The sequence below is a fragment of the Salmo salar genome, chromosome 13 (assembly GCF_965601325.2).
Source record: "Salmo salar chromosome 13, fSalSal1, whole genome shotgun sequence".
NCBI lineage: Eukaryota > Metazoa > Chordata > Actinopteri > Salmoniformes > Salmonidae > Salmo > Salmo salar.
The window spans coordinates 49,004,952-49,018,062 of record NC_138303.1 but is presented as its reverse complement, the minus strand read 5'-3'; the positions used below and the strand labels follow the sequence as shown (position 1 = coordinate 49,018,062).

General features: G+C 43.8%; 1 protein-coding gene across 3 annotated transcripts in view; it reads right to left on the bottom strand.

The window, feature by feature from the left end:
- Positions 1 to 13,111, bottom strand: part of LOC106566949 (agrin) — a 400,773-nt gene that overhangs the window by 116,207 nt on the left and 271,455 nt on the right. For all 3 annotated transcript variants that reach the window (XM_082960174.1, XM_082960173.1, XM_082960175.1), the window contains one exon: positions 4,558 to 4,779. In XM_082960174.1, the coding sequence (XP_082816300.1) occupies positions 4,558 to 4,779 (222 nt within the window). The remainder of the gene's footprint in view (positions 1 to 4,557; positions 4,780 to 13,111) is intronic.

The following is a 13,111-nucleotide window of genomic DNA, read 5'->3' as shown; positions in this document are numbered from 1 at the left end:
TTATCCTCATCAATCTACACACAATACCCCATAATGACAAAGTAAAATGTTTGCAAATGTACACTACCGGTCAGAAGTTTTAGAACACGTACTCATTCAAGGGTTTTTATTTATTTTTACTATGTTCTACATTGTAGAATAATAGTGCAGACATCAAAACTATGAAATAACACATATATAGAATCATGTAGTAACCAAAAAAGTGTTAACCAAATCAAAATATATTTTATATTTGAGATTCTTCAAAAAGCCACACTTTGCCTTGATGACAGCTTTGCACACTCTTGGCATTCTCTCAACCAGCTTCATGAGGTAGTCACCTAGAATGCATTTCAATTAACAGGTGTGCCTTCTTCAAAGTTAATTTGTGGAATTCCTTTCCTTCTTAATGTGTTTCTATTGTGTTGTGACAAGGTAGGGGGTGTATTCCCGAAGATTGCCCTATTTGGTAAAAGACCAAGTCCATATTATAGCAAGAACAGCTCAAATAATCAAAGAGAAATGACAGTCCATCATTCATTTAAGACATGAAGATCAGTCAATATGGAACATTTCAAGAACTTGCTTCAAAATGTTTTAAAAAGTTGCTTCAAGTGCAGCAAAAACCATCAAGCGCTATGATGAAACTGGTACTCATGAGGACCACCACAGGAATGGAAGACCCAGAGTTACCTCTGCTGCAGAGGATATGTTCATTGAAGTTCCCAGCCTCAGAAATTGCAGCCCAAATAAATGCTTCACCGAGTTCAAGTAACCGATACATCTCAACATCAACTGTTCAGAGGAGACTGTGTGAATCAGGCCTTCATGATGGAATTGCTGCAAAGAAACCACTACTAAAGGACACCAATAATTAGAAGAGACTTGCTTAGGACAACAAACACAAGCATTAGACCGGTGGAAATTTGTCCTTTGGACTGGAGTCCAAATTTGTGAGATGCGGTGTGGGTGAATGGATGATCTTCGCATGTGTATTTATCACCGTGAAGCATGGAGGAGGAGGTGTTATGGTGGAGTGCTTTGCTGGTGACACTGTCTGTGATTTATTTAGAATTCAAGGCAGACTTAACCAGCATGCTCCCACAACATTCAGCAGAGATACGCCACCCCATCTGGTTTGGGCTTAGTGGGACTATCATTTGTTTTTTAACAGGACAATGACCCAACACTATTTTAACAAGAAGGAGAGTGATGTAGTGCTGCATCAGATGACCTGGACTCAATAACCCAACCTCAACCCAATGGAGATGGTTTGGGATGAGTTGGACCGCAGAGTGAAGGTAAAACAGCCAACAAGTGCTCAGCATATGTGGGAACTCCTTCAAGAGTTCTCACAAAGCATTCCAGGTGAAACTGGCTGAGAGAATGCCAAGAGCGTTCAAAGCTGTCATCAAGGCAAAGGGTGGCTATTTGAAGAATCTCAAATATAAAATATATTTACACTTTTTTGATTACTACATGATTCCATATGTGTTATTTCATAGTTTTGATGTCTTCACTATTATTCTACAATGTAAAAAATAGTAAAAATACAGAAAAACCCTTGAATGAGTAGGTGTGTCCAAACTTTTTACTGGTACTGGATGTGTAACTGATAGATACGCACACTACATGATAATGGTTTTAAATGTATGTAAAATGTAAAGTCTTTTGTCTGTAATGTATTTTCCGTTATGTGTCAGACCCCAATAAGACTAGCTGTCGCCATTGGCATCGGATAATGGAGATCCTAATCAAATCAAAAGCTATTACTTTTTTAGGACCAAATGGCTACATGCAGGCAACATGCATGAACTTTACTAAGTAGCCTATAAGTGAAGAGATGTAAATATTTATTTGAATTTATTCACATCTGCTCTGTGCTTAGTTAGTCTACACATGACATGGCAGCCTACTGTACATGTTCCTTACTATACAGATACAGTGGGGGAAAAAAGTATTTAGTCAGCCACCAATTGTGCAAGTTCTCCCACTTAAAAAGATGAGAAAGGCCTGTAATTTTCATCATAGGTACACGTCAACTATGACAGACAAAATGAGAAAGAAAATTCCAGAAAATCACATTGTAGGATTTTTAATGAATTTATTTGCAAATTATGGTGGAAAATAAGTATTTGGTCACCTACAAACAAGCAAGATTTCTGGCTCTCACAGACCTGTAACTTCTTCTTTAAGAGGCTCCTCTGTCCTCCACTCGTTACCTGTATTAATGGCACCTGTTTGAACTTGTTATCAGTATAAAAGACACCTGTCCACAACCTCAAACAGTCACACTCCAAACTCCACTATGGCCAAGACCAAAGAGCTGTCAAAGGACACCAGAAACAAAATTGTAGACCTGCACCAGGCTGGGAAGACTGAATCTGCAATAGGTAAGCAGCTTGGTTTGAAGAAATCAACTGTCGGAGCAATTATTAGGAAATGGAAGACATACAAGACCACTGATAATCTCCCTCGATCTGGGGCTCCACGCAAGATCCCACCCCGTGGGGTCAAAATGATCACAAGAACGGTGAGCAAAAATCCCAGAACCACACGGGGGGACCTAGTGAATGACCTGCAGAGAGCTGGGACCAAAGTAACAAAGCCTACCATCAGTAACACACTACACCACCAGGGACTCAAATCCTGCAGTGCCAGACGTGTCCCCCTGCTTAAGCCAGTACATTTTCAGGTCCGTCTGAAGTTTGCTAGAGAGCATTTGGATGATCCAGAAGAGGATTGGGAGAATGTCATATGGTCAGATGAAACCAAAATAGAACTTTTTGGTAAAAACTCAACTCGTCGTGTTTGGAGGACAAAGAATGCTGAGTTGCATCCAAAGAACACCATACCTACTGTGAAGCATGGGGGTGGAAACATCATGCTTTGGGGCTGTTTTTCTGCAAAGGGACGAGGACGACTGATCCGTGTAAAGGAAAGAATGAATGGGGCCATGTATCGTGAAATTTTGAGTGAAAACCTCCTTCCATCAGCAAGGGCATTGAAGATGAAACGTGGCTGGGTCTTTCAGCATGACAATGATCCCAAACACACCGCCCAGGCAACGAAGGAGTGGCTTCGTAAGAAGCATTTCAAGGTCCTGGAGTGGCCTAGCCAGTCTCCAGATCTCAACCCCATAGAAAATCTTTGGAGGGAGTTAAAAGTCTTTGTTGCCCAGCGACAGCCCCAAAACATCACTGCTCTAGAGGAGATCTGCATGGAGGAATGGGCCAAAATACCAGCAACAGTGTGTGAAAACCTTGTGAAGACTTACAGAAAACGTTTGACCTGTGTCATTGCCAACAAAGGGTATATAACAAAGTATTGAGATAAACTTTTGTTATTGACCAAATACTTATTTTCCACCATAATTTGCAAATAAATTCATAAAAAATCCTACAATGTGATTTTCTGGATTTTTTTTCTTCTCATTTTGTCTGTCATTGTTGACGTGTACCTATGATGAAAATCACAGGCCTCTCTCATCTTTTTAAGTGGGAGAACTTGCACAATTAGTGGCTGACTAAATACTTTTTTCCCCCACTGTATATGCCTATGCCGTAGACCACATTTACAGTAAAATATAATTTTATTCAAACTAAAGCTGCAGAGAGTGAACTCTGGCTGATGACTAAGAGCAAGGAAAGGACATGGAGCAAACAGTTTGTTGGTAAAAGGAAAATGTTAATCATCGTCATCATCAATTACCCTTTATGGGAAAATGAGCACTAGAGATGCCATTAACAAGTCTAGCTAAAATGGCTTCGTCAAGTGGATTAACCAAGCTTTAGGGAAGAAAAAGAAAACAGGCAATGAAATGAGTGCTTGCGGAAGCCAGGATATTTTTACCCCGGTGCTCGAGAGCAGACAAAGACTCATGACTCAGTCACCATTTAAACAGCATGGCTGTTCCCCCTCTCATTGGAAGTAGATCGCATCTTAAACAAGAAACACTAAAGCTAGTTAGCAACTTCCTTCCAACAGAGACAACAAATGGAATCCACAAGTTCATCTGACTCTGGGGAAGTTGATAAAGGGCCTCCCAAAGTATCCTTTTAAGACCAGGAGTTTTTCCCTGACCACATCACATGACCTCATACCCTAGGGCCCAGAGTTATTCCTGTTTTCCTGGTCAGGTCACATGGTCAGGCATGTACTGTCACGACTTCCTCCGAAGTCGGTCCCTCTCCTTGTTCGGGCGACGTTCGGTGGTGGACGTCACCGGTCTTCTAGCCATCGCCGATCCACCTTTCATTTTCCATTTGTTTTGTCTTGTCTTCCCACACACCTGGTTTCAATTCCATCAATTACATGTTGTGTATTTAACCCTCTGTTCCCCCCCATATCCTTGTCCGGTATTGTTTATTGTAAGTGCTTGTGCACGTTATGTCTGGTGTGTGTCGGGTTTTGTACCCATTTATTGATTGTTCTGTTTTCCGGTGGTTTTTATTATTAAACTGCGCCGTTGGAAACACAGTTTTTGCTCTCCTGCGTCTGACTTCTCTGCCGCCAGTACGCACCCCTTACATGTACAGTATACAGACATAGTGTACTACTGTATAGTCTGGTACTCACCGCAGGGTCCTCGGTGCTGGATGTGGATCTCCCTCTGTAGGGCGCAGCCCGTGGCCCTCATCTCGCACTGACTGCCGTAGCTGTGGCCATCACTGCCGCACACTGGGTCGGGTGTCTGGATGCAGGCTTCAGAGCACTCACATACGGGCTTGTCGTTCTTCACCACACACACAGCGCCAAACTCGCATGCCTTTGCCAGGCACGGGCTGGGCTCGTGCAGATCTGAGATGGGAGACAATTGGGGTTAGCATTGATGGGGGTGAGGGAGCGGTGAGAGAGGTTGAGGGAGAAGGATGGGAATTGAGGGGTTAGGGGCTGAAAGATGGGGGGCGGGGGCTAAAGGCAGGAAGAGTGGGGTACTCGGCATAGGTTAAAAAGAGAGTAGAGGTTGATGGAGGATCAGAAGGTTTGAAAAAAGGGGGCTGGCGGGTCAATGTGAAAGTACTGCTAATCCCCCCCCCCCCCTTTTTTGTGTACCTGCACAAACCTATGGTCAAGTCTGAACATGTACCAGACTCTCATCCATAGTACTTGATTGATACTACCTGTATCAATCAACTCTCTCCAGGTAATCTCATTGGATCATACAGAGGGGTCAGGGCCAATCACAGGTGGCAGACACCTCTGTATGAGCCAAATCAGAGGTGGCTGACCTCTCTGTATGAGCCAATCAGAGGTGTCTGAGCACATTGTATGAGCCAATGACAGGTGACTGACCACTCTGTATAAGAAACCCACACCCTAAGGTATATGGGTAAAAAACATAGACTTGTGGCACGGATAGAAAATTGTCGAGAAACTTTTTCTATTTATGGGGAAGTAAACGGGCGCTGATTAATTGATGTTTCCAAGCATGCCGTTCTTCAAATGAGGCCATTTGCATCTCACTGATAGCCTGTGAGAGAGAGAGAGAGAGAGAGAGAGAGAGAGAGAGAGAGAGAGAGAGAGAGAGAGAGAGAGAGAGAGAGAGAGAGAGAGAGAGAGCTATCGCTACGTGGATAGAAAAGAGAGGGAGGGAAGAAAAGCAACAGAGGAGAAGAAGAAAAAAGAGAGCTCTCTGCTTAATAATTCACAAAGCCCAGCTCCTGGGCAGAGACAGATATGAAGAAGCGGGAGAACATCAGAGAGAAGGTGTATGCATGCCACTCTCTTCTCCGGCCGCTCCACTACAATTGTTTTTTATTTAACCTTTATTTAACTAGGCAAGTCAGTTAATAACAAATTGTTATTTACAATAATTGCCTACCTCGGCCAAACTCGGACGACACTGGGCCAATTGTGTGCCGCCCTATGGGACTCCTAATCACGGCCGGATGTGATTCAACCTATAACTTCATTAAATTGGGGGTTAGCAAAGAGACTGCCAGGGCTTCTGAGGGGAGGAGTGGGATGGCGTTCCGTGTGGTGCCGGTTCTGCCACTGCCAGGCGAGGTGGGAAGTGGGTCAGGATCGGGAAGAAAGAGGAAAAATAACGTAGACGACAATGTGATCTGAAGTGATCCAGCTAATGTTGTTTCATCATCATTGCCTCCTTTTCCTTCTTCACCCCCCCAATCAATTATTCATCAAAATTGTTGTCGAGGTTAGACGTACAGGTCACTGCCATAATAATGGAAAAACTTTACAAAATGAGGGATGCCTCCACACAGGTGTGGTTCCTAAGTTAATTAAGTAATAAGCATCCGATCATGCTAAGGGTCATGTATAAAAATGCTTTCAGGCCATTATTTTGGCTACCAAGGCTATGACCCCATAGGATGACAATGCCCCAGCCACAAAGCATGAGTAGTCACTTAATGGTTTGATGAGCATGACAACGATGCAAACCATATGCAATGGCCGTCTCAGTCACCAGATCTCAACCCGATCGAAAACTTATGGGAGATTCTGGAGCAATGCACGGAGAGAGTTTTCTACCACCATCAACAAAATACCAAATGATTGCATTTCTCGTGGAAGAATGGTGCTGCATCCCTCCAATATAATTCCAGACACATGTACAGTCATGGCCAAAACTGCTGCCTCAGTTTGTATGATGGCAATTTGCATATACTCCAGAATGTTATGAAGTGTGATCACTTTGCATGACAAAGTCCCTCTTTGCCATGCAAATTAACTGAATCCCCCAAAAACATTTCCACTGCATTTCAGCCCTGCCACAAAAGGACCAGCTGACATCATGTCGGTGATTCTCTCGTTAACACAGGTGTGAGTGTTGACGAGGACAAGGCTGGAGATCACTCTGTCATGTTGATTGAGTTCGAATAACAGACTGGAAGCTTCAAAAGGAGGGTGGTGCTTGGAATTATTGTTCTTCCTCTGTCAACCACGGTTACCTGCAAGGAAACATGTGCCGTCATCATTGCTTTGCACAAAAAAGGGCTTCACAGGCAAGGATATTGCTGCCAGTAAGATTGCACCTAAATCAACCATTTATCGGATCATCAAGAACTTCGAGGAGAGCGGTTCAATTGTTGTGAAGAAGGCTTCAGGACGCTCAAGAAAGTCCAGCAAGCGCCAGGACCGTCTCCTAAAGTTGATTCAGCTGCGGGATCGGGGCACCACCAGTACAGAGCTTGCTCAGGAATGGCAGCAGGCAGGTGTGAGTGCATCTGCACGCACAGTGAGGTGAAGACTTTTGGAGAATGGCCTGGTGTTAAGAAGGGCAGCAAAGAAGCCACTTCTCTCCAGGAAAAACATCAGGGACAGACTGAAATTCTGCAAAAGGTACAGGGATTGGACTGCTGAGGAATGGGGTAAAGTCATTTTCTCTGATGAATCCCCTTTCCGATTGTTTGGGGCATCCGGAAAAAAGCTTGTCCAGAGAAGGCCATCAGTCCTGTGTCATGCCAACAGTAAAGCATCCTGAGACCATTCATGTGTGGGGTTGCTTCTCAGCCAAGGTAGTGGGCTCATTCACAATTTTACCTAAGAACACAGCCATGAATAAAGAATGGTACCAACACATACTCCGAGAGCAACTTCTCCCAACCATCCAGGAACAGTTTGGTGACGAACAATGCCTTTTCCAGCATGATGGAGCACCTTGCCATAAGGCAAAAGTGATAACTAAGTGGCTCGGGGAACAAAACATCAATATTTTCTGTCCATGGCCAGGAAACTCCACAGACCTTAATCCCATTGAGAACTTGTGGTCAATCCTCAAGAGGCGGGTGGACAAACAAAAACCCACAAATTCTGACAAATCCAAGCATTGATTATGCAAGAATGGGCTGCTATCAGACAGGATGTGGCCCAGAAGTTAATTGACAGCATGCCAGGGTGGATTGCAGAGGTCTTGAAAAAGAAGGGTCAACACTGCAAATATTGACTCTGCATCAACTTCATGTAATTGTCAATAAAAGCCTTTGACACTTATGAAATGCTTATAATTATACTTCAGTATTCCATAGTAACATCTGACAACAATATCTAAAGACACTGAAGCAGCAAACTTTGTGGAAATTAATATTTGTATCATTCTCAAAACTTTTGGCCATGACTGTAGAATCTATGCCAGGGTGCATTGAAGCAGTTTTTGAACGTGGTGGTCCAACACCCTATTAAGACACTTTATTTTGCTGTTTCCTTTATTTTGGCAGTTACCTGTATGTTAGGCGTATCGAAAGGGGGTGGATTAACTTGAGGTTGGGTTTTTATTTTTATTCATAGGGGACAATGCACATTAATGAACAACAATATTACAATAATGCAACATCCATGTAAATATATCAGGGTTAGCCAAAATCTAATTTGCACCCGTAGTCCCAGGGCAACTAAGGACAATTACACAGCCACAATACACATACTCACTACAACAATACAATACACAAATACATTACATCAAATAATATATAATATATAATTCTAACGACAACAACAACACTATCATCAACTGTCGTCTTACATATGAGGAACCACAGAGAACCATCAGTGCTGCTTTTCAAATCCATGGGCATTGCATTCCAGTATATTGTAACTCTAACAGAAAAGGCAGATTGGCCAATTTTACTGTGTCGCTAAGGCACAACTCCTCTAATTACTGCCCTTGTTATCCTGGAGGTGCTTTCCGTGAGCATGATATGCCGGCATAGGGGTGGAGGGGTAAGACCATGCAGGATCTTAAAGACATGACTTGCATCTAAACTCAGCAAAAAAGAGACGTCCTCTCACTGTCATCTGCGTTTATTTTCAGTAAACTTAACATGTGTAAACATTTGTATGAACATAACAAGATTCAACAACTGAGACATAAACTGAACAAGTTCCACAGACATGTGACTAACAGAAATGGAATAATGTGTCCCTGAACAAAGGGGGTTCAAAATCAAAAGTAACAGTCAGTATCTGGTGTGGCCACCAGCTGCATTAAGTACTGCAGTGCATCTCCTCCTTATGGACTGCACCAGATTTGCCAGTTCTTGCTGTGAGATGTTACCCCACTCTTCCACCAAGGCACCTGCAAGATCCGGGACATTTCTGGGGGGAATGGCCCTAGCCCTCACCCTCCGATCCAACAGGTCCCAGATGTGCTCAATGGGATTGAGATCCGGGCTCTTCGCTGGCCATGGCAGAACACTGACATTCCTGTCGTGCAGGAAATCACGCACAAAACGAGCAGTATGGCTGGTGGCATTGTCATGCTGGAGGGTCATGTCAGGATGAGCCTGCAGCAAGGGTACCACATGAGGGAGGATGTCTTTCCTGTAACGCACAGCATTGAGATTGCCTGCAATGACAACAAGCTCAGTTCAATGTGTGTCTGGGATGACTGTGTTACTCTGGTTGGACCTTGTATTATTTGAGTCAGGTTGAAATAATCTGTGAGTTTTTTCCTGCAAGTTTTGTTTTCCCAGTTTATATTGAAATCGCCCATGAAGATGATCTCCTTCTTATGATCACATTCTTTAAGCATGGCATTTAGATGGTCATAAAACGAGATATCAGATGTTGGTGGTCGATATAATCCAATAATAGTGAGAGACATACGAGGGGAGAGGAAGACATTCAGCCCCATACATTCAATGTCATTGGCATGTTTCCATATGATACGTTTGCATTTAAAGTTATCTTTCATGTACATAAGCAATCCACCCCCTCTGCCCTCTGCCCTGTCCCTCCTGAATATGAAATATCCAGGGACATTAAAGGCAGAAATAGGAGAAGATTTCTTCAGCCATGTCTCAGAGAAAATCTAGATTAGAGTCGTTCAATAAATGTTCTACCTGTTCACTCTTAGAAATAATGCTATGAATATTCAGATGACCTCCAAATATTCCTCTAGGCTTGGAACGAGGGTCCCAGAGCATTTTAGCCTGATTGACGGTTTTTAAAAGTTTCATGGTACAATGTTTTCTAATCGCTGGGTTAAGGGAACTGAGTTTCTGACTCGAAGGCAGGTTTTGTTTGGGACATGTGTCAAGGGTTGGCATTCAAATTGAATTATCAGCAGATTGCTCATTCTCTTGAATACGTGGGTGGAACGGATTGACAGTTGAAACCCCAAGGCCTCGGGAGACTGTGACGTACAGTATGTCCTCGTCTAGCCAAGCGGACAGGAGAATTATGCAGGGTGTCGAAGCCATGCGAGGGAGGCTCATTGGCATGCTTTGCGGGTGGGGGCATAACGCGGCATGTCGGCCGTTAGGGAGAAAGATTATAAGCCAGGGGAAGAGGATGCAAGGATGCATTTGATCCGCGGCTTCCCAGCGAGCGTGAGGGAGTGCTGTCATTACCCTGATTATTATGGGATTAGACTAGCATCTCGACAGGCGCTCCGTTTAAGAAATCACTGTTGTTTCATTTTGAAAGCACAGGTGCATTTAATACTCTTAATATTCCCCTCCCCCATGAGCCTCAGCCTTGAGCTCTGGGTAAAATCATCAACAGATAGCAGAAGGCAATTTACCTATGTGGCGCTATCTCGCCCATGAAATACCAGTGACGTCATCTCGAACTGTTAGGGAGAGAAGCCCTATGTAGCAGTTTGATAGCTAGCATCATGTCTAAAATCTCAGGATTGTGGTGGCTTACCATTGTCTCCATGTTGGGGTGTAGTTTGGCTGCAATGCAGAGGGTCCGCACACAACAAAGAACGTTTCTAAGTTATTCTATGCTTATTTCTTATTTCTTTATAAGTGCAGAACAAACGTTCAGGCTGTCATCAGTGAGATAGTGTCACTTCACAGGACAAGAAAGCCAACCTTGATTCGGCACTTAAAGAAAAAGAGAATAGCAAAACAACAAGATAAGGGCCTGGCCGATACTGGTGTGAGGAGGAGCATTGCCTACTGGCGACCATAATTTAACACATCTAAACAGATCATGTGCAAGGATGAGCGAGGAGACAAGGCTCTCAGTTTTTGTAATTGGAATGTTGCGGCTTAAGCAGTGGAACACTGCTATTGATTTCTGTGTTGTGGGAATGCCGGTGGTTTGAAAGAGCTGCGAAATTGGCATGTAAATATGTAAGTAGTGGAACTGTGCCTAATTTTGCCAGGCTTAAAAAAATATATATTCTGCCTGATATTTATTTTCTCACTGTGTGTATGTAGCGCTGGAAACAGAGGGCAATCCATACACACACTCAAGGCCTTCAAATGGATTCACCAACCCATTTCCCAAGGCCCGGCTCCCTAACATACAACTGCAGCCTCAGATAACGCTTTTGTCCCTGGTTCTCTTTGTTTCGACACCAAAAAATAAGATGAAAAGAATCCAAAAAGCTCTTTATTCTTTAATGCTCATTCCTTCTGGAGGCACATTTTTTCTTCCAGATTTATTAAATAGAAGAAGCAAAACTCCCACAGTTCTTGGTGAAATAATCTTAGTGAGGGAGAGATAGTGATTAGAGACTTTGAGAAACGTCCAGCAGCCCTTATACCCGGCTTTGGTAATTGAGATGGCTTATATATTCTCAGTTGGTAAAAAAAATCTTAAGGAACTGAAAGCGTCTTTTCTCCTTCAGAAACAGTGAGGGAGAATTGGAAACAGCAGCCTGCCATCCCGGAGGCCTGGGTAGAGATGGTAGTGGTGGCTGTGCTGTTCAAGGACTGGAGCTGTCGCAGTCATATGCCTCAGTAGAGAGGGACATATACTGGGAGGCTGCAGTAGTCAGTCACATACACACACACACACACACACACACACACACACACACACACACACACACACACACACACACATACAAGCATCAAATGCACACATGCTATTTAATGTCCCCTCTGTGTTTATCAGATGAAAGAGACAATGGTGTGTGTGTAAGATCCAGAGTGCCACAAACGTAATCAAAGAAGTGAGAGAAAAAGGTGTGCTGTGGAGAGATGGCTGTAAGTGAGTGCATCACCGCAGGAGTGGTCTTGGAGATGAGTAACTCTCCTCTGATCAATAATTCTTCTCCTAGCTGAAGTAAAGAAACCCCAGTGGCTTCTCTACGAAAGGATAATGTTTCTGTCTCAGAAGTGGTGACTTAGGAGTCTGAATTCTGCCTCCACTTTGTGCCCTTCTCCCACCAATCTAGGCCATGCGCCCTCCCTTCGCTCCCCTGCTTTCCTTTTGCTTTTAATTAGTCTGATATTTTATAGTTGCCATCCCCGAGCTTAAAACCAGGGGGATTAAAACTCTTCTCGGATGAAATGGGCTTCTGGGGTGTTGCCCGTCTCTCCCCAAGAGGGGCGTTTCCTCTTCCCTTCTCTCACTAAACTGTCACATTAGTCAAGATTTAGAGGCGAGCTAAACGCACTCGGCGGGCGTTCTGTATATAAACCAGGAGAGATGGAGTGTCATGTTCTTAGCCGTGTTTGCGTGGGTAATGTACGCAGTTCAACACTGTACATATGGATGTAAAAGCAGGGAGATTATATTTTTGCAGTCGAGCATCTCCCTACTCATACATATGTAGATTGGAATCTTCCTTGCTCCCTGGTCCAATTCAGGATTACTCCCAATATCACGATAAGAATCAGAGAAAACTCCTCCCCATGCTGTCAGTAGCCAATCGGGTGAGGGAGAGGCGGGTGTCAGTGCCACCATCGTAGAAAAGCAGCCAATGGGAAGCACCCTTACTCAGTTTTGTCGGTGCTGCAAGGAGGGGGGAGGGGGGCTGCCACCCGTGTCTCGCTAGCAGTGAAAACATTTATGGAACATATTAAAATAGGTGCCAGAACGAGAGAAAAGAGGCTAAATATTAGCATATAGTGAAAGGAAGGCCCGCGGGCCCTGTTTCCCTGGTACGGAGCACTTATCACAGAGTAATGGCTGCAAGGGGACAAAACCAAACACCTTAGTCCTCAATTTGCTTTTTAAAACCCCAAACACGCGTTCTCTTCTACCAGATGACATAGGGAACACAGATGAAGTGAAATACAGCGAAACAGAGGGTGAGAGAGAGTGGGATGGGAGAAGAGGGGAAAAATAAAAATAGAGAAATATAGTAAAAGCCAAAGTAAATGAGGACAGAGAAAGACAACAATAAGGGAACACGTACAATGGTTCTTCCCTTAAAAGTCGTGTCGTATCGCAGCACAGCTTGTGGGCTGCCGCAGAATTCTATGGC